This window comes from Indicator indicator, chromosome 27, assembly GCF_027791375.1.
Source record: "Indicator indicator isolate 239-I01 chromosome 27, UM_Iind_1.1, whole genome shotgun sequence".
Classification (NCBI taxonomy): domain Eukaryota; kingdom Metazoa; phylum Chordata; class Aves; order Piciformes; family Indicatoridae; genus Indicator; species Indicator indicator.
The window spans coordinates 1,207,223-1,231,161 of NC_072036.1; the positions used below are offsets into that span (position 1 = coordinate 1,207,223).

Genomic DNA, 23,939 nt, shown 5'->3' on the forward strand with positions numbered 1-23,939 from the left:
TGGATGGGCTGGCCCCTCACTCTGAGAAGATGCACAACTGCCGCGGGCCATACAGGCGAGTGGGAAGAACAACACATCAATGTGATGCAAGTTCAAATCCAACTTTACTGAACCATCGGTAGTTGCTTATATTGACCAAACTTTTCCGCTCCGCCTGCATGCCACGAGCATGCATCCTTCTATTGGCTACGCCGTCTTGTCCACGCGTACTGCACGCGCTCCTTCCAGGAAGCCGATTGGTTAACGTAGCCACACTGTTTACACATGCTTCCCCATCTACATCCTACAATGTCGCGAATGCACCAACACCTCCCCCCTTTTTCTTAAATAACAAATTCACACTCTTCGTTACGCTACTTAGCATGCATTGGATTAAACATGTGTGCTGGTTTGGGGCCAGACAGATCGTCTCTTGCCCCGAAAGGGACAAAAGAATGAGACTCACACAAACGGATTGGAGACTGATGGAAAGTTTAAATGGAAAAGCAATTGGTGAAGCTACAGAGAACTACAAGCTACAAAGCATAGTGACAAAGAGTATCCCAAAGCGTACAGAACCCCTCACAGAATTCCCAAAGCTTTCCAATCCTTCCCTTCTTCCCACCTGAGGGTAAACCCAAACCCCCCAGGGCTCTTTCTTCCCCCTCCCGCTGCTAGGCAAGTCTCAGGCTGGCCAGGTCTGAGACTGCCCCCCCCCTCCATTCTCCTCCTGGCATTAGGCCTAGACAGGCCTAAGAGGCCTTGAGGATACTCCCCCGGCATTACCCGATAAGAGAGGACATCTCCCGTGGGAGCAGAGAGGGAAGAAAGAGGAAGAGAATGACTTTGCAGATGGCCTTATAGGGTGCAGGATTTATGGGTAGAAATACGTTGTTTCCTGTGTCCACCCCTGTGGGTGGGCACCCAGGACACCAGAGGTGTATCTCATGCGGCAGTGGCAGGGGGCACCCAGCCTAAACTGCCACAACATGGCAACAGTAAGCATATAATTAGCAAAGCAAAAATTGTAGGTATCAGCATTTCAAGGACACCAGCAACGCAGCCTGGTAGACCCCAATTTGAAAACAAACTATTAAACCAATTGTCTAACGAACCACTTTGCTGCTTAACCTTTTTTATGTATTTTCCTTGAGCATCCAAATATCTTTTTGAATAGATACGCTGTGGGCTGAAAGATTAAAACAACGCATTCCCTCGATTTCTTGACAACCATGTCCTTGGGCCAAAAGTAGAGACTTCATTTTCAATCTTTCGTATTGTCGTCCGAGTCTGTTTGATCTGGATCAGATGCGGGCCGTATCCACGGTCGAACCCACTTGGCTGGAATCCACCTTGTTGACTCTCCTGTAGACACACAAGCATAACCCCTTCCCCAAGTCAGTAAGCGGACTGGTCCATTCCATCGCTGGGCCAAAGGTTCAAAGATTTGTACTAATACCTCATGCTGAGAAAAGTCATTTTTGTTAAGCAGGTGAGAGAACATAGGAACTAAATTTTGTTCTGTCCGTGGATTTAACCAATTTAACACATAGCATGCCTTTGCTATAGTGAGGTACGGACTCCTTTCCCCCTCTTTTTTATATATTGTCAAAAGCCGTTTTAGATCCTGGTGCGCTCGTTCAACAATGGCTTGCCCTCCTGAATTATAGGGTATACCTGTCAAGTGTGTAATTTTCCAATTCTGAAAAAAACTCATGAACTTTGTTACTCAAGTAAGCTGGAGCAGTGTCGGTTTTAATGGTTGCCCTAACACTGCAATGGCTGTTGTCCAATGCTGAATACAAGCCAAACTGTTGGTTGACTTATGTGAAGTTGCCCAAATTGCTTTAGAACATGTATCTATCGTGACATGGATGTATTTAAAGGCACCGAACGGAGGAAATTCGGTGACATCCGTTTGCCAGACCTGGCGAGGTTCTAGGCCCCGCGGATTAGTTCCTTCAGCCAAAATGGGAGTTAATCGGGCACAATCAGGGCAACTGGCAATTATTGAACAAGCATCTGTTTTAGAAATCCCAAAGGACTTCATCAATTACTGTGCCGATTGATGAAAAAATTTATGTGACTGAAGCGCTTGTGCCAAAACATCTTCTGTGGATACTTTGCTTACTACTTTGCTGTCTATGAATGAATTCCCTTCAGCTAGTAACCCTGGCAAATTAGAATGGCTTCTGATATGCATGACCCACCATGGATGTTGACGTGCAATAATTTCAGACTGTAGCTCCAAGATACACATCTCAAGGACAGGATTAATTATACCGCCTAAGATTGCATTATTTAAACGCTTTACTACCTCAACCACATATTTTGAGTCAATTATAATATTCAAGGGTGTCCTCCGGAAATCCTGAAATACCATAAGAACTGCTTTTAATTCCAAAATCTGAACTGACCCTTTTGTCTTTTCTACCCGGGTATTCCATAGCCCGTTGATTTGATAAGCATATCCATATTTCCCTGTCATACTACTGGCATCCGTAAAAATAGTGATCCCCTCTGAAAGGGGAGATTCTACTTGCAAGGAGTCCTGTTCTATTATCAAATTTGTTTTAAACAAAGGGTGTTTTGGGTAATGATTATCCAGTCTAATTCCATGGACAGCCGTCGCAAAAGCATCAGATTGTTCCATCCATGAATCTGCAAGAATGATGTTTTTCAATGGCAAAATAATTTGAGCTGGGTCTGTCGCCGCAATTGTCCTTAATCTATTTCTTGCTTTTAACAGTAAATTTCCGACTGCGTCTGGCCTTGTAGTTATAGGGGCCTTCAACGTACTGCTATGGAATACCCATTCCAGAATTAACACTGAATCATCTTTAGAAATCTGAGTAATCAAAGCAGCCACTTCCTTGTCTTTATTATAACAAATAATAGTGAAAGGAACACCAGGTACAATTCGATCTGCCATATTATTCCGTATTTTTTCTCCTATTACTTGTAAAGCCTGGTATGCTGTGGGAGTCAATGCTCGAGGGTCAGAAGGGGATTTCCCACCTTTTAAAAGATCAATTAGTGGCTTTAAATCAGAATTGGTGATCCCACAATATATTCTTAACCATTGTAAATTACCGACCAGTCTTTGCACATCATTCAAATTTTCAATCTTTGTATTAAGATTCAATTTTTGAGGTCTCAAACGTGTTTCTAGAATCTGCATGCCTAAATACACCCATGGTGCACGACGCTGAATTTTCTCTTGTGCAATTACTAAACCATATTTTGCTAATGCTTGAGTCACTTCTTGCTCTTTTTGTAATGGAAGTGGCGTTGGGGAGGCAATTAACAAATCATCCATGTAATGGTAAGTAATCAAGTCAGGGTTATTTTTTCTCCACGGAGCTAATGCCTGATCTACAAACCACTGACAAATTGTTGGCGAATTTTTCATACCTTGGGGCAGGACCACCCATTGAAACCGTTTAGAGGGTGCAGATCTATTAACAGACGGAACTGTGAAAGCAAATTTATCGCTGTCTTCCTCATGCATGTATTGTGAAAAAGCAATCTTTCAGATCCAAAATAAGTAGATTCCAATGTTGGGGCAACATAACCGGAGATGGTAATCCTGGTTGTAATGCCCCCATTTCTACCATTCTATTATTGACTGCTCTTAAATCATGCAACAGTCTCCACTTCCCCGATTTTTTCTGTATAGTAAAAATCGGCGTGTTCCAAGGACTGACGGATGGTTTTATATGTCCCAATTCAAGTTGTTCCCAAACTAAACTTTCAACAATTTGCAGCCTCTCTTGAGTTAACGGCCACTGATCCACCCATAGCGGATCTTCATTCTTCCATTGCAACTTTAGAGTAGGGTGGGAGCTGCTATCAGTGGCCGCAACTAAAAATTTGTCTGGATCTTAACTCCCCATTGACTCAGTATATCTCTGCCCAAGAGGAGAAGATTTGTCTGTAGGACATAGGGCTTTGCCTAAGCTTGCTGTCCCTCCTCATTGGTGAATAAAACAAATTCCTTACTAATTTTGGTTGAACTGCTCCCTCCGATTCCCACTAAATCGGATCCAGGATCCTCCAAAGGCCACGCTACTGGCCAGAGATCAAGGGGTAAAACAGATACATCCGCCCCTGTGTCCAACATCATCTGCAAGCCCTCTAAAATAATACCACCAGGACCCGAAATTGTTACAGACATCAAAGGTCTTTCTAAACCAAGCGTTTTACAGAACAATACCTGCGGTTCGCCAGTAGATCCAAAACCTCCCGTACCCCTTTCCTTGTTTTCTGTATTGGGAACTTGTGATTTAAATGGTACCAACTGCGCTATCGTGCTTCCTTTTGGAATATGGACAGGGGGCGCAAAACATTGAACCATAATACAAATTACACCCTGATAGTCAGCGTCAACAACTCCTGGAAGCACAAATATCCCTTTTTTTGTTGCCGATGATCTCCCTATTAATAATGCCGACAACCCAAACCCTAATGGCCCTGACTCAGTTGAAGATACTACATGTATTTGGGTATCAAATATGTCTGCTGGTTCGGCCACTGCCAAGTCGACCCCAGCACTTCCTGTTGTAGCTGCTCGCATTCGGCTGAGACAGCCATCGCCATTTTCTGAGGGGAGGGATACTTGTTGGCCGCGTCCCGCCCCCTGCGGCTGACTCTGTTTCCCTGATTTTGATTCCATGTTAATGGCATCCCATTCTTATTGAATTTGGATCGGCAATCTGCTGCCCGGTGACCATATTTACCACATCTAGCGCAATTGCCATTTAGACTATTTCTGCTACCATTTTGATTGGGACACTGCTTCTTAAAATGACCACATTGACCACATTGATAACAGCATGAAGGACCCCTGTCTCCTTTGCCTAAATTTTGTTGCATTTTAAGTGCGGCCGCCAATGCATGAGCATGTATTTTTGCCTTTTCTTGTTCATCAATCAAAGGAGCTCTGGCACACACTTCTATTATTTGAGTAATAGAAGCTGTTGGTGGCAGAGTTGCTATTAATTGCTTGCATGCTGCGTTCGCATTTTGCACCGCAATTTCTTTGGTGAGAAGTCCCTTTAGTTCAGGTTCGACATTGGGGGCATTTTCTAAGGCTTCCCTTATACGATCTATATACCCAAAGAATGATTCATTAGGTCCTTGAGTGATTTTTGTGTATGGTAAAGAAGGAGTACCAATTTGAGGTAGAGACAAAAAGGCTTGCAGACCAGCATTCTTTGACTGGCTCAATATACGCGGATGCACTGCTGCTTGCACTGAGAGGTCCTTAAACTGACCGCTGCCCATTAACTGATCCAGAGTAGCCGTATGCAAAGGATCAGTACCGGGGAGATTCAAGTTCTCTACCTGTTTTATCTCTAACAAATCTTGCCATTTGGTTACCCATAACATGAAAGCTGTGGGGGTTAAAACGAGCTCCATCACTGCCCTGAGATCAGCAGGAACTAAATCTTGATATTTTATGAGAGCCGTGATTTGATTTTTAACCAGCTTGTTTTGAAACCCAAATTGCATTATTGTCTTTTGTATAGATTGAACAAGCTTCCAGTCCAAGGGCTCCCAAGTCGGTCCCCCACCACGCCGTACTACAGGCGCAGCAATGGGTTCAAAACTAAAATCTCCTTGCAAGATACAATTCTGAGCAAGACCCCTGTACCTTTTATCCGCATTAAATGAAGGGTCTCTAGGCAATGAAACCATTGGTATATCAGTATCAACATTTCCCCCACCGCACATATTTGCTTTCTCAAAATCTCTGGCCTTTTTATCTATTTCTTCCAATTGCTTTTCTACATTTCTCATCCCAGTAACTATAAAACTATGTGCTGCCTTATAAGCATCTTTGGTGTCCCGTTTTTTCGAATCACGATCAAGTCTCCTCATTTGCTCCAGAAGTTCTGTCATAGCCTCTCTCTGCTGTCGCAGTTCTTTTCCTAGTTCTTGATATGGATTGTTTGCAGCTGCGGCACTACCGTGATCCCTCCCCGAGGTCGCTGAAGAGGAAAAAACAGTCTGCAATTGATCCCAAAAAGCAGTGGAATCTATTTCCATGCTTCCACTTTCTCCGGAAAAAGGGGCAGTCGCCTCAGTATTTGCAGCGCCCTGTGCCGTCATGTTAGTCACAACAGAATCACTTTGATTCTGGCCAGTTGCATAAGGTGGCAAAGATTTATTTGGGTCACAATTGGGGTTAAAGAGGGGCAAATCATCCCCGTCCAGACCCCAGGCAATCTTCTCTGCCCTGGTCATATTTGATGTTGTTACAGGGCAAGCAACGGGAGAGTCTTGACAATCTATAGAACTATCGATAGGCGGCCAATTGTCAGGCAATTCTGATTTTGTTTCCTTTGCGGTGACGTCTTGGATCGTCTGTTTCCAAGCGGCCGCAGCGGTCGCCTCCCCATGAACTTGATCAAGCAACAAATGCACTGTTCGATATGTTTTAGCCAAGTGTTTTGCCTCCTTAGATTCTGTCTGCACGCTCTCCCAGAGCTCCTGTCCTATCTTCTGCCAAACTTCCCGACTATAAGCATCTCGCGTAGAGTTCAAATAACCCCTTCTTCGTGCCCAAGCAAGCAGTTCCATTAACGCGGGCTTCGGCAAATTAGTTTCCCTTTTTTCAGCCAGCCTTAACAGGCTATCTACTACGGCTTCTTCTATGGCTGATACAGTCGACCCCATCCTGCTCTTTTTTCTCCTGACTCACCGGTCAGCCGTGCACGAATCCACCTTTCTTCAGGCGCCCAGCTTCTTCTCCGCTGGCAGCAGGATCCTCACCGCTCCGCAGCTCTGATGTCTCCGTCCCCAATCAGTATCACGTCGGGGTCACCAAATGCCGCGGGCCATACAGGCGAGCGGGAAGAACGACACATCAATGTGATGCAAGTTCAAATCCAACTTTATTGAACCATGGGTAGTTGCTTATATAGACCAAACTTTTCCGCTCCGCCTTCATGCCACGAGCATGCGTCCTTCTATTGGCTACGCAGTCTTGTCCACGCGTACTACACGCGCCCCTTCCAGGAAGCCGATTGGTTAACGTACCCACACTGTTTACACATGCTTCCCCATCTACATCCTACAATGTCGCGAATGCACCAACACACAACATGTCCATTACTCAGGACAAGTCATTCTCTTGCTGATTTGAATGCTCCACACACTTGGCTCAGCATCTGAACATTTTTTTTTTAGCATCCTGGCCTGTAATAAAAATGCTCCAATTAAAATTTAACACTTCAGAATACAAGAAAATTAATGGTTTCCTTCCTTCCTCCCCCGAGTTGCTCATTAGCAATATTTTGCCCTACCTGCCGTTCTTCTTGCAGGCCTCTTCCAGGAGCAATCCTTTAGCAGCCCATCTGTTTTATTTTGGTGGGTCACAGCTAATGCATGCCATGAGCAGCTAAAAGGACAGGAGGGGAGGAAGATTGCTGATTTTTGTTGCATTGCCCTTGATGCTGCAATTGGGGTCAGGAAGTCTCTTAATGAACAAGCCACAGAGCATGCCTGCCCAGAAGCTTCTTGGAGTTTGGGATTGGCAGAAGAGAAAGAGGGAAAATCTTTACAGAGAGCAGGAGGTGCATGCAGATTGGAGGTGTCCCTGAAAAAAAACAGATGCTGAGCAGTGTTCCCAGAGGGGGCACAGATTTTCCTTAGGGGCCAGGTGAAAACTGTTGCAACCCAGGAAATTGCTTCAACTTGCTGGGAACAAGATTTGAAGGGAATGGTGGAATGTGGCAAGAGCTAATGGGAAAAGAGAGGATGCTTAGGAATGCTTCTTTTGTCTCTAGCTCTTGTAGTTTTCAGTGAGGGGATTCTGCCCCTCTGATCTGGTAACACCCCACCTGCATCCAGTTCTGGTGCCCCCCACACAGAAAGGACATGGAACTGTTGGAGGGGGTCAAGAAGAGGCCACAAAGATAATCAGAGGGCTGGAGAACCTCCTTGATGGGGACAGGCTGAGGGGGCTGGGTATGTTCAGCATGGAGAAGAGAAGATCCCAGGGAGACCTTAGAGCAGCCTTCCAGTACCTGAAGGGGCTACAGGAGAGCTGGGGAGGGACTTTTTACAAGGGCAAGGACCAGTGGCTTTGAACTGGAAGAGGGGAGATTGAGACTGGAGATGAAGAAGAAATTCTTTCCGGTGAGGGTGGTGAGACACTGGAACAGGTTGCCCAGGGAGGCTGTAAATGTCCTGGTAGTGTTCAAGGCCAGGCTGGATGAGGCCTTGAGCAACCTGGGCTATTGAGAGGTATCCCTGCCCATGGCAGGGGGTTGGAACTGGATGATCTTTATAGTCCCTTCCAACGCAAACCATTCCAGGACTTCTTTCTAAAGAGACTCCACTTTGAATCACCAAAGGCCTTTGCTGGTAATGGTACTTGTTGGTGTAACCATGGCAGCATTGCTGTCATCTAATTTCTTCTTGCTTTAATAATTCTGTTTTCAGATCCACACTTCCCTGATTAATGGCAGGCCCAGCGCTGATGATCCCTCCCAGGTGCTGCTGGAGTTCACCTCGGCTCGCTTCATTCGCCTGCGATTTCAGAGGATCCGGACGCTGAATGCTGACTTAATGATGTTTGCGCACAAAGATCCAAATGAAATCGACCCCATCGTGACAAGGAGGGTAAGGGCTGCCCAGGCAGTAGAGATGCACACTTCTCTCATGCTTGTAAATGCTCTGCTTACCAGTCTTTGCCCTAGGAAGTGTTGGGAGGTGACAAATCCCAGGGGTTGTCTGCCAGAATCCTGGAGGGAGAGAGTTAGAATCATAGAATCATAGAATCAGTCAGGGTTGGAAGGGACCACAAGGATCATCCAGTTCCAACCCCCCCGCCATGGGCAGGGACACCTCACACTACATCAGGCTGGCCAGAGCCTCATCCAGCCTGGCCTTAAACATCTCCAGGGATGAGGCCTCAACCACCTCCCTGGACAACCCATTCCAGGCTCTCACCACTCTCATGGTGAAGAACTTCTTCCTCATGTCCAGTCTGAATCTCCCCACTTCCAGCTTTATTCCATTCCCCCCAGTCCTATCACTACCTGAGTTCTCTCTTCACAGGGTTTTGTTAACTTCCTGTATCAGTGTGAGAGCCGAATTTTCCCCCACCAACAATAACCAGGCTAGCTCAGTCTGGAAAGCAAATGAGAGCTGTATTTACAAGCAGATCTACAATCTAGGATGAAATGCAATGCATATATACAAGTAGTCACATATACAAATATATACAATCAACAGAAAAGCACAACCAAGCTCCCTTTGCTTCCCCCCAAAGGGGACTTTCCCAAGGGGCCTCTCTCCCAGGGGCCTCCTCCCCCCAGACCCCCCTGGCACAAAGCAGAGAGAGTCAAAAGCAGAGAGGCTGTTAGCTTAGCTCACCAAGGTCAGTGTGTTATCTCCAGCCAGCAGAGAAGCAGCAGCAGCCAGACAGCTCAGCAAGCTGTGAACTCAGACCCTGACTGCCCCAACTTTGTTTTGAGTAGTGGTTCTTAAACATTTCTATCTGTCCAATGGAAGTGTTTAGAACAATCATTATTTTGCTTTCTTACACCCAATAGTGACTTATTTACACTCTTTCACTTTCTCTGCTTGAACTTTGAGAAGAAAAACTAAAAAGAGAGTTTTAAACCATCACACTTCCCTACTTTGTTATCTCCTTTAACAATTTCATCTTTTCTTCTTCATGGTGTTATTAACATACCTAACATGAGAGCCTGGAATGGGTTGTCCAGGAAGGTGGTTGAGGCCCCATCCCTGGAGGTGTTTAAGGCCAGGCTGGATGAGGCTCTGGCCAGCCTGATGTAGTGTGAGGTGTCCCTGCCCATGGCAGGGGGGTTGGAACTGGATGATCCTTGTGGTCCCTTCCAGCCCTGACTGATTCTATGATTCTATGAACATGCTTAGTGAAGGCACCATTTTAACTTCCAGTTCTAGATTTCTCCAATCCAAAAAAAACCCTAAAACACCCCGAAGTTTTCATTTGGAATCGCTGTTGGTTTCCTGGCCAGCACACCAAGAATTTCTGTCTTGGGTTGAGAGGACAGAGAGATATTTTATGCTCCCTAAAGGAGTGAAATAAAAAATGCTCCACAGAATTGGAACTATAAATGGAAATACTATTCATAAATATATACCAAAATACACAAATTCATAATTCAGCCTCGGTCGGGTTCTCCACCTGGGCATTTCCGAAACCTCACTAGGCCAAAACCTTCTGTGCCAGGCTATGCCCAGCCCAGGAGGGAGTGGGCTGAAAAGAATCCAGCCCCAGGTGGACAAAGAAACCTGACCCAGGTGGGCAGAGAGACTTGGCCCCCACTCCCAGGGGAAGGGTCCCCCGATCAAAGTCTATTCCATCCCCACTTCCTGCCCACAGCCCTTTTTAAGGGGAGCCAGTTCCTGCCTTGCTCTCTTCTCCTGCCCTCACCTCCCTGACAGCCTCCTGCTGTTAACTGCTAGCCACATGCTAGCCTGCTCCATGCTGCTCCAGACTCCTAAAGACTGCATCTAAAGAGAATCCACCTTGCACCAGACAATCCTTTGCCAGCTGTGCCTGGTGTTTGTATTTATTTTTATTTACATAGTCCTTAACCTATAACAGAAGTGACCAGGAGCACAGAACTGAATTCACACTTTGGAAATGGCTGTGCTCATGAAAACCTGGTGCAGGGCAGTCACACAGATTTCTCAAACCAGTGAATAATCACAGAATCACCCAGGATGGAAAAGACCTCAGAGATCACCAAACCTATTACCTAATCCCTAACACCTCCTGACAACTAAACCCTGGCTCCAATTGCCACAGCCAAGCTTTTTTGGAACACCTCCAGGGACAATGACTCCACCACCTCCCTGGGCAGCACATCTCATGGCCAATTACTCTTTCTGGGAAGAACTTTCTCCTCACCTCGAGCTTAAACCTCCCCTGGCACAGCTTGAGACTGTGTCCTCTTGTTCTGTCACTGTTGCCTGGGAGAAGAGCCCAACCCCCACCTGGCTACAACCTCCCTTCAGGTAGTTGTAGACAGCAATGAGGTCTCCCCTGAGCCTCCTCTTCTCCAGGCTAAACACCCCCAGCTCCCTCAGCATCTCCTCACAGGGCTGTGCTCCAGACCCCTCCCCAGCCTCCTTGCCCTTCTCTGGACACATTCAAGTCTCTCAATGTCCTTCTTAAACTGAGGAGCCCAGAACTGGACACAGCACTCAAGGTGTGTTCTAACCAGTGCTGAGTACAGGGGAAGAATAACTTCCCTGATCCTACTGTAAAACACCTCTCCATGAAGCTGTCCTCAGAGGAACAAGGAGCAGCTTCATACTGGCATCCTTAGCTGGCATTTCCTAGAGAAGATCTTAGACAAGCTACTATTCCACAAAGCAGGAAAAATGAGCAGCCACAACTGAGCTGAGTTTGTTCAGCCTGGAGAAGAGAAGGCTGAGGGGAGACCTTATTGCCATGGACCAGTACATAATGGGTGGCTAACAGGAGGATGGAGACTCCCTTTGTACAAGGAGTCCCATGAAGAAGACAAGGGGTGATGGGCACAGGTTACTGCTGGGGACATTCCCATTGGACTGCAGAAGAAAATGTTTCCCTGTGAGAACAATCTGACACTGGAATCATCTCCCAACAGTCAGACACTGGAAGCACTGGAGTTCCCTACACTTGACATTTTTAAGACTCAGCTTGCCAGTGTCCTGAGACATCTCATTTCAACTCTGCTGGTATCTGGAGAGGTTGGATAAGATGATCCTTGGGGTCCTTGCCAAGCTGGCATTGTGAGATTCTGTGCCATGCTGTATTTTCAGTGTGCTAGAAGGTTAACTGTGAGTTATAGGAGTTCCTGTTTTGTTTTCTGTATTTCTTAATGACCTGAAAAAAAATAAAGTTGAAGACAGAAACAGCACAGCTGGCAGTCAGATCAGTTTGTTTTGATTAATCAATGGTCAGGATGCCACAGGACCTTCACCAAAACAAAGATGGTTGAAGCCCCATCCCTGGAGGTGTTAAGGCCAGGCTGGATGAGGCTCTGGCCAGCCTGCTGTAGTGTGAGGTGTCCCTGCCCATGGCAGGGGGGTTGGAACTGGATGATCCTTGTGGTCCCTTCCAACCCTGACTGATTCTATGTTTCTAAAGGGAAATGGCCAAGGTGGCATGTGAGATTCACTTCTCACAGATGCCATCATGTATGACTATAAATATCCTTCCATGCTTCTCTCTGGTTAGGGCTGTTAATCCCCTCCCCCCAAAAAATCTAAATGGTCAATTGGCAGAGAAACTGATTAAAAATTTTGACTATTCCATGGTCACTCAAAAGGCCAATGGTGACAAATGTTCTTTCCACAGTCCAGTGAATAGGTTGCCCAGAGAGGTGGTGGAATCACCCTGTCTTGTGACTGTTCAAGAAACACAGCCACGGCACTTGGGGACATGGTTTGATGGCCATGGTGGTGTTGGGTTGATGGTTGGACTGGATGATCTTAGAGGTCTTTTCCAACCAAAATAATTCTATGATTTTATAGTGCCCCAAGTAAGGCCAGGCTAAGGCAAACAAAATGTGCTGGTTTGAGGCCAGACAGATCCTCTCTTGCCCCGAGAGGAACAGAAGAATGACCCTCACACAAATGGATTGGAGAGTAATGGAAAGTTTACATGGAAAAGCAATTGGGGAAACAGCAAAACTCCAAGCATAGTGGCAAAGATAACCCAAAGCATCCAGAGTCCCTTACACAACACCCAAAGTCCTCCCAACTCTTCCCTTCTCCCCATCTTAGGGTATAACCAAACCCCCAGGGCTCTTTCTTCCTCCCTTTCCCCCCTATTGCTAGGCTGGTCTCAGGCTGGCCAGGTCTGAGGGTGCTCCCCCCTTCTCCTCCTGGTATTAGGCCATTACCTGATAGGGAAGCATCTCCCACAGGAGCAGAGAAGGAAGAAAGAGGAAGAGAATGACTTTGCAGAAGGATTGATAGGGAGCAGGATTTCTGGGTAGAAATACACCAATTCCTGTGTCCACCTTATTGGGTTGGACACTGGGGACACTGGAGGTGTGACTCATGTGGCAGTGACAGGAGGCACCCAGCCTGACCTGCCACACAAATCTATTCCTTTCTTAGCCTTTGTTCTAGCCTTTGCCTTCACCCCATCACCCTGCCTTCTCCTCTGCATGTTTTCTGGAGGGAGTAAAGCCTGTAGCGTTTGACTTTTAATTATGCAGCCTTTCCCTCTTCTCCTGCTGGGTCTGTGCTGTGTCTGAGCTGACATGGCTCTTGTGACTTCAAACAGCAGGAACTGTGCCAGTTTACCCCTTGCTTTCACAAAGCCTGGCTCCCTTGATCAAGACCCAGCTGGGATTGCACTCTCTGCTCTCTTTGGAACAGATCAAAAAACACCCCAGAAACAAACTAGGGCCTGAGAGTTTTCTCACCAGAAATGAAGGCTGTAGTTTGGCAGCTGCATTTTTGCAGTCCACTGAGCAGTTCCCTTTGTGTTTTGTCTTACAGTATTACTATTCTATAAAGGACATCTCTGTTGGAGGCATGTGCATATGCTCAGGCCATGCGAAGGCGTGCCCGCTGGATCCAGCCACCAACGTAGGTATTGGGGGGGTTAAGTTATTTTTATTATTTGATTGGGGGTTTATTTTATTTCTTTATGTTTTGTGGAGCCTGGATTTAGTGTATTCTTGTATTAGTTTTGAGTTAAATTAACGAGGTGGGAATTATAATAGTTATTTTTATTTTCCCATAACCCCACCCCAAAACTATGTACAAAACTGATAAAATTATTTACAGGTTCTGTTGGGTCATGAATTCTTCCAGGATGCTTAATGGCCATTTTGACACAATTTAGAGAGTTCAGAGACTGGAAAAAGCTATGACACAAATAGCTTCACCCACTTATAAACCAAAGGCCAAGCAATAACCCTTAGGAAAATATAATCAGGCCAGGATTTACTGAGGAAGATCAGAGTGGGAATTTGGAGATGGTCCCTGGATCACTCTCTCTGCCGACAGGCTCCAGAAACTGTCGGTTTGTAATCCAGTTGGAGGTTCAGGCTTTATCCCAGGGCTCTGGACCAGGCACTAGAAGCAAGGCAGGACACTGGAGGCGACAAGGCTTGGAGTGAGGAGAGGCTTCAGCAGATGTGAGCAAGGCTTGAGCAAGGCAGATTTGAGCGAGGAGGATCTGAGCGAGGTGAATCTGAGCAAGGTGGATCTGAGCAAGACTGATCTGAGCAGCAGCCCCCAGGCTCCCCAGCCTCTTGCATATATACAAATGCCAGAGGTCACTTGGGCCAATGGGCACTAAAGCTAACATGCAGCCACCCAATGGGAAGCCTTCTGCCAGGCTATGACCATCGAAGGCAGAGGCCAGGACCTTGTATCTGGGGAAGCTATCATGCTCTGACCCCAGCTGGCATCTTGCGTACCAGACAGGCAGAGTCCTGTCCCCTTTGTTCCTTTTCCCACCTTGCCCTGTTGTTGTGGCAGGAAGGAGGGGAGGGAAAAGACCTGTCTAGACATCTTGAGGCCTGTCTGGATTTGTACTGGCCATGTATCACGGCCTACCACCACAGTTCTGTAGAACAAGTCTTCTGAAGAGAGGTTGTGGGAACTGGGGTGGTTTAGTCTGGAGAAAAGGAGGCTGGTGGGAGACCTCATTGTCCCCTGGGAAGGAAGGTACTATAGTTCCCTAAGGAGTGGCTGAGGGAATTGGGAATGCTTAATCTGGAGACAAGGAGGTTGAAGGGGGACCTCATTGCTCTCCCTGAAAAGAGGTTGGAGCCAGGTAGGGGTTGGTCTCTGCTCCCTAGTAACAAGTGATAGGACTAGGAGGAATGGAGCAAAACTAGAAATGAATAGATTCAGATTGGATGTTAGGAAGAAGTTCTTCCCCATGAGGGTGGTGAGAGACTGGCACAGGTTGCCCAGGGAGGTGGTGGAAGCCTCAACCCTGGAGGTTTTTGCAGCCAGGCTGGATGTGGCTGTGAGCAACCTGCTGTAGTGTGAGGTGTCCCTGCCCATAGCAGGAGAGTGGAACTGGATGATCCTTGAGGTCTCTTCCAACCCTAACAATTCTGTGACAAGAGGAAATGGACTCAAGTTGCCCCAGGGGAAGTTCAAGTTGAATATTAGAAGAAACTTCTTCCCTGGAAAGGTTCTCAAAGACTGGCAGAGGCTGTCCAGGGAGGTGGTTGAGTCCCCATGCCTGGAGGTGTTTCAGAGAGGCAGAGATGTGGTGATGAGGGACATGGTTTAGCCCCACTCTTGATAGCATTAGAGAATGGTTGGGCTGCATGATCTTAAAGGTCTTTTCCAACCAAAACAATTCTATGATTCTATGCCTTCTTCATAGGGTGGAGCATGAGAAAAAAAAAATCCTGATATTCCTCAGAATTCTGTGAGCTTATGTCTGTTCTTCACCTAGGAGGACAGTCAGAAGCAGTGCCAGGATGGAACAGAGCTAGCAACCAGAATAATAAACGTTCATACAATGGCAGTGGAGGCTTCCTCTGAAGCAAAATCACAGGTTTCAGATAACTCAGTCCATATTGGAAGTTTCCTAGGAACAACAGAAATTTGGATTCCCAATCCAAATCCAAGCAGTAGAGATGAGCACCAACAGTCAGTCTTGCCTTTCCTTCTGGTTATTAATCAAGGTGCTTCCTACATGACTGTCAAGTATTTAATTGATCCTTACAAACAGATTATGGCTCTGGAATGGGATGGTAACTATGCAGGAAATCTTAATTGAGTCATCAGTCAAGCTAGGCTAGAAAACCATGAGCTCTCTAAGTCTTCCAGCTTGGAGCTTGGAGCTTGCTTTTTGTACCTATGATTGATACATAGAAGTATAATTTCTTCCTGGTGGTATAAATCCATGCTCACATCATCACTAATACAGAATTTCCACACTGCTGGTCTTGCTAATATGCCACAGTCTGCCACAACCATAGAACTGTTGAGATTGGAAGAGACATCTGAGATCAGAAGAGACCTTTGAGATCATCAAGTCCAACCAGTCACCCAGAGCTCACAATCCCAACCCTGCTGCTGAGCCGCTGCCACTCAACCACCCCCCCCTCAGCACCACATCCATGCAGCTTTTAAACACCTGCAGGGATGGTGAATCCAACACCTCCCTGGGCAGCCTGTGCCAGTGCCTGAGAACCCTTCCTGGGAAGAAACTGTTCCTAATATCCAATCTGAACCTTCTTTGGCACAACTTGAGGCTGATTCTTCTTGTCCTGTTGCTTGTTGCGTGAGAGAAGAGACCAACCCCCACCACATTGCAACCTCCTTTCAGAGAGCTGTAGAGAGCAATGAGGTCTCCCCTCAGTCTCTTCTCCAGACTGAACACCCGCAGTTCCCTCAGCCATTCCTCACAAGCCTTGTGGTCAAGGCCCTTCACCAGCTTGGTTGCCCTTCTCCAGCACCTCAAGGTTTTAAGGCCAGGCTGGATGTGGCTCTGGCCAGCCTGATATAGATTGAGGTGTTCCTGCCCATGGCAGGGGGGTTGGACCTAGATGATCCTTGAGGTTCCTTCCAACGCTAACAATTCTATGATTCTATGTACTTCTTGGAATATCCAATACTTCAATATCCAGGTGTGGCCAATGTGGGACCTCTTCATGTAGCATTCACTTAAGTAGGAGCTTTGTAGGATTTAACAGAAAATCTTGTTTGTGTAGGACATTAAACCATTGTACAGGATCTGAGAAAAAGAAAAATAATGGAAGAAATCTTACAGAGATTGAGAAAATGAATTTGCAGTTCTAAGCAGTTTCCAGGGATGCTTGCAAAAATTTTACAGAGCCCTTCCTTTAATCCTTCTAAGCCTTCCCTCTGCTGACTTGTGTAGCAACTGGGGAGCTGTTGTTTCAGGTGGCCTCACTTAGCAAACTGCAGCATTGTCTGAGTGCCATCTGTGAGAACTGGGCCTACCTCCCAGGAGAAGTGCTGTCAGGGTGGCATCCTGCACTTCAGCTGCTTTGGCTGCTAGATGAAATAAAAGCATTTTGACAAGTGTGGTGTCTTGTTTTGCAGCATGATAAATATGTTTGTAGTCTGACCAGAATGAAAAGCATCATAAGTGAAACAACTCAAGCCATCAGAGACTTGGGGTGTTTGGTTTTTAGCTCTCCCGGGATTCCCTTTGGGCTGAGCCACACCAAAATACGTGGGATTTGGCTTATAAGCATCATGGCTGTACTGGTTAGCAGGACAATGAATCTTTCCCCCAAGCATTACAAAGACTAAACTTGCTTGAATTTACAGCCTTGCTTCTCTGAAGCATCCTTTAACTTAATCTTGTTACACAGGATTCAAGTTTTGTCCTGTAAGGCACAGAATTCCTGCAGGCTGCTTGCTGCTTTGACCTTGGGTGGCTGCACAAGGACCACAGGAATCCCCTCCATTGGATAACTATTGCACAGGAAATTTTTGCTCCTCAGTTCTCCAAGCTGCAGTTTCTTTTCTCTTTCCCAGGCTAGTCCTGTGGCTCAAAGTTTGAGTGTTCCCTGCAGCAATACTTCCATGCTGGGACTAAGCTAAGTTGGTCTGATGAGGAACTGAGAAGTGACTGAAAGGCTTAGTCCTGCTCTGAGCCCAGTTTAAAAACTGCTGTGATCCCTCACATGGAATTGGTTATGCAGTGGAGAAGAAAAAGGTCTGCAAAGGGCTCCAAAGATGCTGAGGGGTCTGGAACATCTCTGTTGTGAGGAAAAGCTGAGAGAATTGGGAGGTTTTAGTGTGGAGAAGAGCAGGCTGAGGGGGATCTCATCAATGTTGATCAGTCTTTAAGGGGTGGGTGTCAGGAGGGTGGGGCCAGGCTTTTTTCCAGTGGTGCTCAGTGACAGGAGAAGAGGTAAAGGGCACAAACTTGAACATCAGAAGTTCCATCTGAACATGAGGACCTTCTCTAGGCAAACCAGCCTTGGCAGGGAGCTTAGAGTCAGTGATCTCCAAAGGCCCCTTCCACCCCCTAGCATTCTGTGATTCTGTGAAGGTTACACAATGAGTTGACTCATCCAGTGGGAAAAAAAAAACAACAAAACAAAAACAAAAGAAAAAGCTAAAGTTAAAAGGAAAGCCAAACTTTATTGGATGAGTCAACAGAATTAATTTCACTTTGCAGCTGCAGGATTGCTGCACAGAAGGGAAGGGTGGAGAGTGGCTCACTCCTAGTGTAAGCCAACTCTCAGTTGTCCTGTCATGTGAAGCTGAATCTGAGGGCTACCAGCATGTTGCTGTCTTGGGGAGTTTTCCTTTTCCCATCCTCCTTTCTTTAGCTAGTTGGAATGAGATTCTCCTATGTTCTTAGATTCTTAGATTCTGTATCTTGTTTTGAGTGGTGACTCTTAAACACTTCTCTCTCTCCAATGGAAGTGTTTACAATAATCATTATTTGCTTTCTTACACCCAACAGTGAATTATTTACATCCTTTCACTTTCTCTGCTCGAACTTCGTGAGAAGGAAAATTAAAGACAATCTTAAAGCCATCACAGCACTGGAGGGGAGGTTCTGTGCATGGGCAGGCTCTTCAGATCACCACACTGAGTGAATCTTTGTTTTTCTTTTCCACTAGAAATCTGTCTGCCAGTGTGAGCACAACACCTGTGGAGAGACGTGTGACAGGTGCTGCCCTGGCTTCCACCAACAGCCCTGGCACGCTGGCACTTTCCTGCTGAAGCACGAATGTGAACGTGAGTTGGGAGGGGCACAGGAGAGAAAGCTCCCTGCTGCAGGAAGCTGAAATCAGATCCTCTGTGATCTGCAGCTCATTTTGTTTCTAACCACATTAGTTTCTGAATCAGTTGTTGTTCATTTACTTAGTCTGGCTCCAAAAGAAAAAAACAAAAGAAAATGTTGTTAGATCTTTGTGGTTTGGGGTTTGTGGTTTTACTCAACTCAGAATATTTTAGTGTAAGGTGCTGCTGGTGGTGGAATACTCTACAAAGAAATTGTTTTGACTTAATTGTTTATGGTTCTGGTGGGTTTGGTTTGATAAAATAACAGGATTGGAGCCTGATACATAAAAGATAGGATTTGAGTGCACCCTCAGTAAGTTTACAGAGGACACCAAACTGGGCAGGAGTGTTGATCTGATTGAGGGTAGGAAGGCTCTGCAGAGAGATCAGCACAGGCTGGATCAATGAGGCAAAGTCAGTTGTGTGAGGTTCAGCAAGGCCAAGTGCTGGGTCCTGCACCTGGGTCACAATGAACATTGCAGGCCTGGGGCAGAGTGGCTGGAAAGGGCCCAGCAGATTAAGACCTGGGGGTGCTGGTTGATAGGCAGCTGAAGATGAGCCAGGGTGTGCCCAGAAGGCCAAAAAGATCAACAGCACCCTGTGCCCAGGAGAACCTCATGAGGTTCAATAAGGCAAAGTGCAAGGTCCTGTGTCTGTTTTGGAGCGATCAGGCTGGGGGAGGATGAGATTGAGAGCAGTCCTGCAGAGAAGGACTTCGGGGTGCTGGTGGGGGAGAAGCTGGACAGGAGCCAGCAATGGGCACTGGCAGCACAGAAGGCCAAGGGCAGCCTGGGCTGCATCCAAAGCAGTGTGGCCAGAGCTGGAGAGAGGAGATCCTGCCCCTCTGCTCTGTTCTGGGGAGACTTCACTTGCAGTGCTGTGTCCAGCTGTGGGATCCCAAGCACAAGAGAGATATGGACCTGCTGGAGAATATCCAGAGGAGGTCCATGAAGATGATCAGAGGGCTGAAGCACCTCTCCTATGAAGATGGGCTAGGACAATTGGGGCTGTTCAGCCTGGAGAAGAGAAGGCTCCAGGGAGACCTTAGAGCAGCATTCCAATATCTGAAGGGGAGGGACTGTTCAGAAGGGCCTGTGGAGATAGGATGAGGGAAAATGGTTTGAAATTGGAGCAGGGTAGGTTTGGGTTCTTCCCAGTGAGAGTGGTAAAATGCTGGAACAAGTTGCCCAGGGTTGTGGTTGAGGCTCCATCCCTGGAGACATTCAAGGTCAAACTTGACGTGACCCTGAGCAACCTGCTCTAGTTGGAGGTGACCCTGCTGAGTGCAGGGGTGTTGGACAAGCTGACCTTTGAGGGTCCTTCCCAGCCTGATGCATGCCATGATTCTGGGATGTGCTGTCAATTGCTCTGTATTGCAGCCCCAAAGGTGAAATGTTGAACTCTTTGTGTTACCTCAGTGGAGCACAGCCTCCCTGCTGGTAAACGCTCTCTAAAGCATTGCCTTCTCTTTTAGCTTGCAACTGTCACGGGAAAACTGAGGAGTGTTACTATGACCAGGATGTGGCAGACAGAAACCAGAGCCTGAACGTGCAGGGGGAGTACATCGGGGGTGGGGTGTGTGTGAACTGCACCGGCCACACCAGCGGCATCAACTGCGAGACCTGCCTCGATGGCTACTTCAGACCGAAAGGGGTAAGCACCCCTCCTGCTCTCACCTCACTCTGAACTGTGTGCTCAAACCATCACTTCAGCACAAGGAGTTAAGTCAGGGCTAGGGAGGTTCTTCTCCCCCTCTATTCTGCCCTGGTGAGACCACTCCTAGAACACTGGGCTCCCTGGTTCAAGAGGAGCAGGGAACTGCTTGAGAGAGTCCAACAGAGAGCCACGAGGATGATGAAAGGACTTGAACATCTCTCCTATGAGGAAAGTCACGTCTAGGGAGGTTCTTCTCCCCCTCTACTCTGCCCTGGTGAGACCACTCCTAGAACACTGTGTCCGGTTTTGGGCTCCCTGGTTCAAGAGGAGCAGGGAACTGCTTGAGAGAGTCCAAAGGAGAGCTATGAGGATGATGAAGAGACTTGAACATCTCTCCTATGAGGAAAGTCAGGTCTAGGGAGGTTCTTTTCCCCCTCTACTCTGCCCTGGTAAGACCACTCCTAGAATACTGTGTCTAGTTTTGTGCTCCCCAGTTCCACAGGGGCAGGGAACTACTTGAGAGAGTCCAAAAGAGAGCCACAAGGATGATGAAGAGACTTGAACATCGCTCCTATGAGGAAAGGCTGGGAGTCCTGAGGCTGTTTAGTTTGGAGGAGAGAAGGCTGAGGGGGATCTTATTAATGTCTATAAATATCTGAGGGATGGGTGTCAAGAGGAAGGGAACAGGCTCTTTTCAATAACACCCAGTAATAGGACAAGGAATAATGCATATGAGCCTTGAATTGAGGAGAAACTTCTTTACTGCGAGAGGGTGCTGGAGCAGGCTGCCCAGAGAGGTTGTGGAGCCTCCCCTCGAGGCTTTTAAAGCCAGCCTGGATGTGTTCCTGTGTGGCCTGCCCTAGGTGATCCTGCTTTGGCAGGGGGCTGGGACCATTCTGTGATGCTGTATAAGAGGAGATGACACCATAAGGACTGCCATTTTCTGAAGGTTCACTTCCAGATCTGCCAGTTGCTCCTCACAGCTGGAAATCTCTGGAGCCCATGCTGACTGACAGAGGGAAGTGAATTGTGTTGATATGAAGGAATGAACTTGAGGTCAGGGCCTCCGCTTGTATTTCACATTTAATTTAAAAGAGGATGTGGTCCTGTAAACAGCACATTTGCCTCAGTAATGAAATTCAAGATTTGTTGCCAGAGATCAAAGAAATGTTGCTGTATTTAATAGTGTGGAAAGGGAATCTGTGATTTCTGTTTTTTAGGGGTAACAGAGGATTAATAAGCACTGAAGTTCTGTAGTGTCTCCTGAGTGCCTTTCATTTCAGTGCAGCAGGGATTGTTTTCCCTGTTTCATCACACAAGGCTCTATTTTCATCTAAGCTGAAGCTGTCAGAAGATGAATCCTGTGTGAGGTTGTGTTGCCAATATAGGCTGTGCCTGTGCTTCAGACTGCTGCACTACTCCTGTGCTGAAATTCCTGATGTTTTGGCTGTATGATTTCCATGGGTAAATTGTTGCCTTGAGTCTGGCTTTCAATCCTCAGACACAGAAAACAGCAGCAAATAGCAATAATTTCCTTCTCCCTGACATGCTGGGAGCTTTAGAGCTTGAGGAGTGCTGGGCTCTTCAACAGCAGGAGCCTTGATTCTTCCTCTGAATCAGGTTATTATCATAGAGTCCCCGAGTGGCTCAGGTTGGAATCAACCTCAGAGATCATCTACTCCAACCTCCCTGCCATGGGCAGGGACACCTCTCAACTAGACTTGGCTGCTCAAGGCTTCATCCAGCCTGGCCTCGAGCACCTCCAGGGAGAAGGCATCCACAACCTCTCTGGGCAATCTGTTCCAGAGTCTCACCACCCTTGTACAACAGAACTTCTTTCTTAGCCCCAGTCTAGCCCGGCTCTGCCTCAGCTTCAAACCATTCCCCCTCATCCTGTCTCTAGACACCCTCAGGAAAAGTCCCTCTGCAGCCTTCCTGTAGGATCCCTTCAGGTCCTGGCAGGCAGCTCTAAGGTCCCTCTGGAGTCTTCTCCTCTGCAGGCTGCACACCCCCAGCTGCCTCAGCCTGGCCTCACAGCAGAGCTGCTCCAGCCCTTGGATCATCTTTGTGGCCTCCTCTGGACTCACTCCAGCAGCTCTGTGTCCTCCTTCTGCTGGGGGGCCCAGAACTGGAGGAAGGATTGGAGGTGAGGTCTCAGCAGAGCAGAGCCAAGGGGCAGAATCCCCTCTCTTGCCCTGCTGCCCACACTCCTCTGGCTGTAGCCCAGGATATTGTTTGCTTTCTGGGCTACATGATGATCTTAGAGGTCTCTCTCAACCTTCATGATTCTTTGATCCTGTGATCCTAGCAGGGATTTTATAGAGGTGTGCCTCTATAGTCTGGGTACATACCTAGCCAATGGAAAACTTCTGCTTTACATTCCCAGTGTGATATGAGGCTGAGGCTTAAGTGTGGTTGAGATAACCATTTGAAGAACAAAAGGAAATTGTTCCATTGTCTACTGTTCAGTCTTCTTCACTTACTCTTCAGTTACTGACTAACCTCGGTTGGTTTTTTTGAGTCCTGTTGACCAGAACAAGTGAACTATTTGTCAGTATTACTTTAGGAAATGCTTAAAATGCTTAAAATCTATTTCATTACATTTATTGATTTTAATTATACGAGGAGTCTGTTCTTCTCTCTACACCTGGCTTTCTAGTCAAAACCATATTTGTATCTCAATCACTTATTTCTAAGTAAAAATCCCAAATCCAACCTTAATACTTAGCCTGCATGGGCTGAGTTTGGCAACCATCTCATTTTTGTTCAAGTCATCGATCACAGAAGTCATTCTCTCCTCTTTTCTGGTTAAGGAGTAAATAAAATTTCCCAGTTCTGAAAGGTAAGATTTTATGTTGCAATCTCTTTGTTTTTATAGGTATTGCCAGATAGCCCAGATCCATGCCAGCCATGTTCCTGTGACCCAGTTGGGTCTTTACATGATACCTGTGTCAAAGATGAGAAACATGCAGAAGGAGGTAAGATCCAGGAATGATTCATGGAATCATAGAATGGTTTGGGTTAGAAGAGACCTCAAAGATCATCCACTTCCAACTCCCCCTCCCCCTGCCACGGGCAGGGACACCTCCCACCAGCCCAGGTTGCTCAAGGTTTCATCCAACCTGGCCTTGAACACCTCCAGGCAGGTGGCATCCACAGCCTCCCTGGGCAGTCTGTTCCAGTGTCTCACCACTGATAGTGAGGTAAGACCCTTAAGTGGTAGTGATGTCAAAGCTTAAGTTCAACAATGTCAAAGGAAAGCTAAAACACATTTCTGTTATCTCTTAAAAAGAAAAAAGATAATTTTACTCATGTAGACAGTAATCCACCTGCATTCCTGCATTCTTGTCAGATTTTTATTTGGAAATTCAGATTTTATATTCAGATTTTATATTCCCCAAATTGCTGAGGCTTCTTTCAGATTCATGACCCTACCACTTCTGCTGCCCCCCACACAAGAAGGACATGGACCTGTTGGAGAGGGTCCAGAGGAGGCTTCTGATGATGATCAGAGGGCTGGAGAACCTCCTCTGTGGGGACAGGCTGAA

The 23,939-nt window shown here is 46.8% G+C and overlaps 1 protein-coding gene across 1 annotated transcript in view; it reads left to right on the plus strand.

The window, feature by feature from the left end:
* LAMA2 (laminin subunit alpha 2) overlaps positions 1-23,939 on the plus strand; it is a 500,110-nt gene that overhangs the window by 165,090 nt on the left and 311,081 nt on the right. The window contains exons 5-9 of the mRNA XM_054393014.1: positions 8,431-8,610; positions 13,486-13,575; positions 18,573-18,690; positions 20,210-20,388; positions 23,270-23,369. Of these exons, the coding sequence (XP_054248989.1) occupies positions 8,431-8,610; positions 13,486-13,575; positions 18,573-18,690; positions 20,210-20,388; positions 23,270-23,369 (667 nt within the window). The remainder of the gene's footprint in view (positions 1-8,430; positions 8,611-13,485; positions 13,576-18,572; positions 18,691-20,209; positions 20,389-23,269; positions 23,370-23,939) is intronic.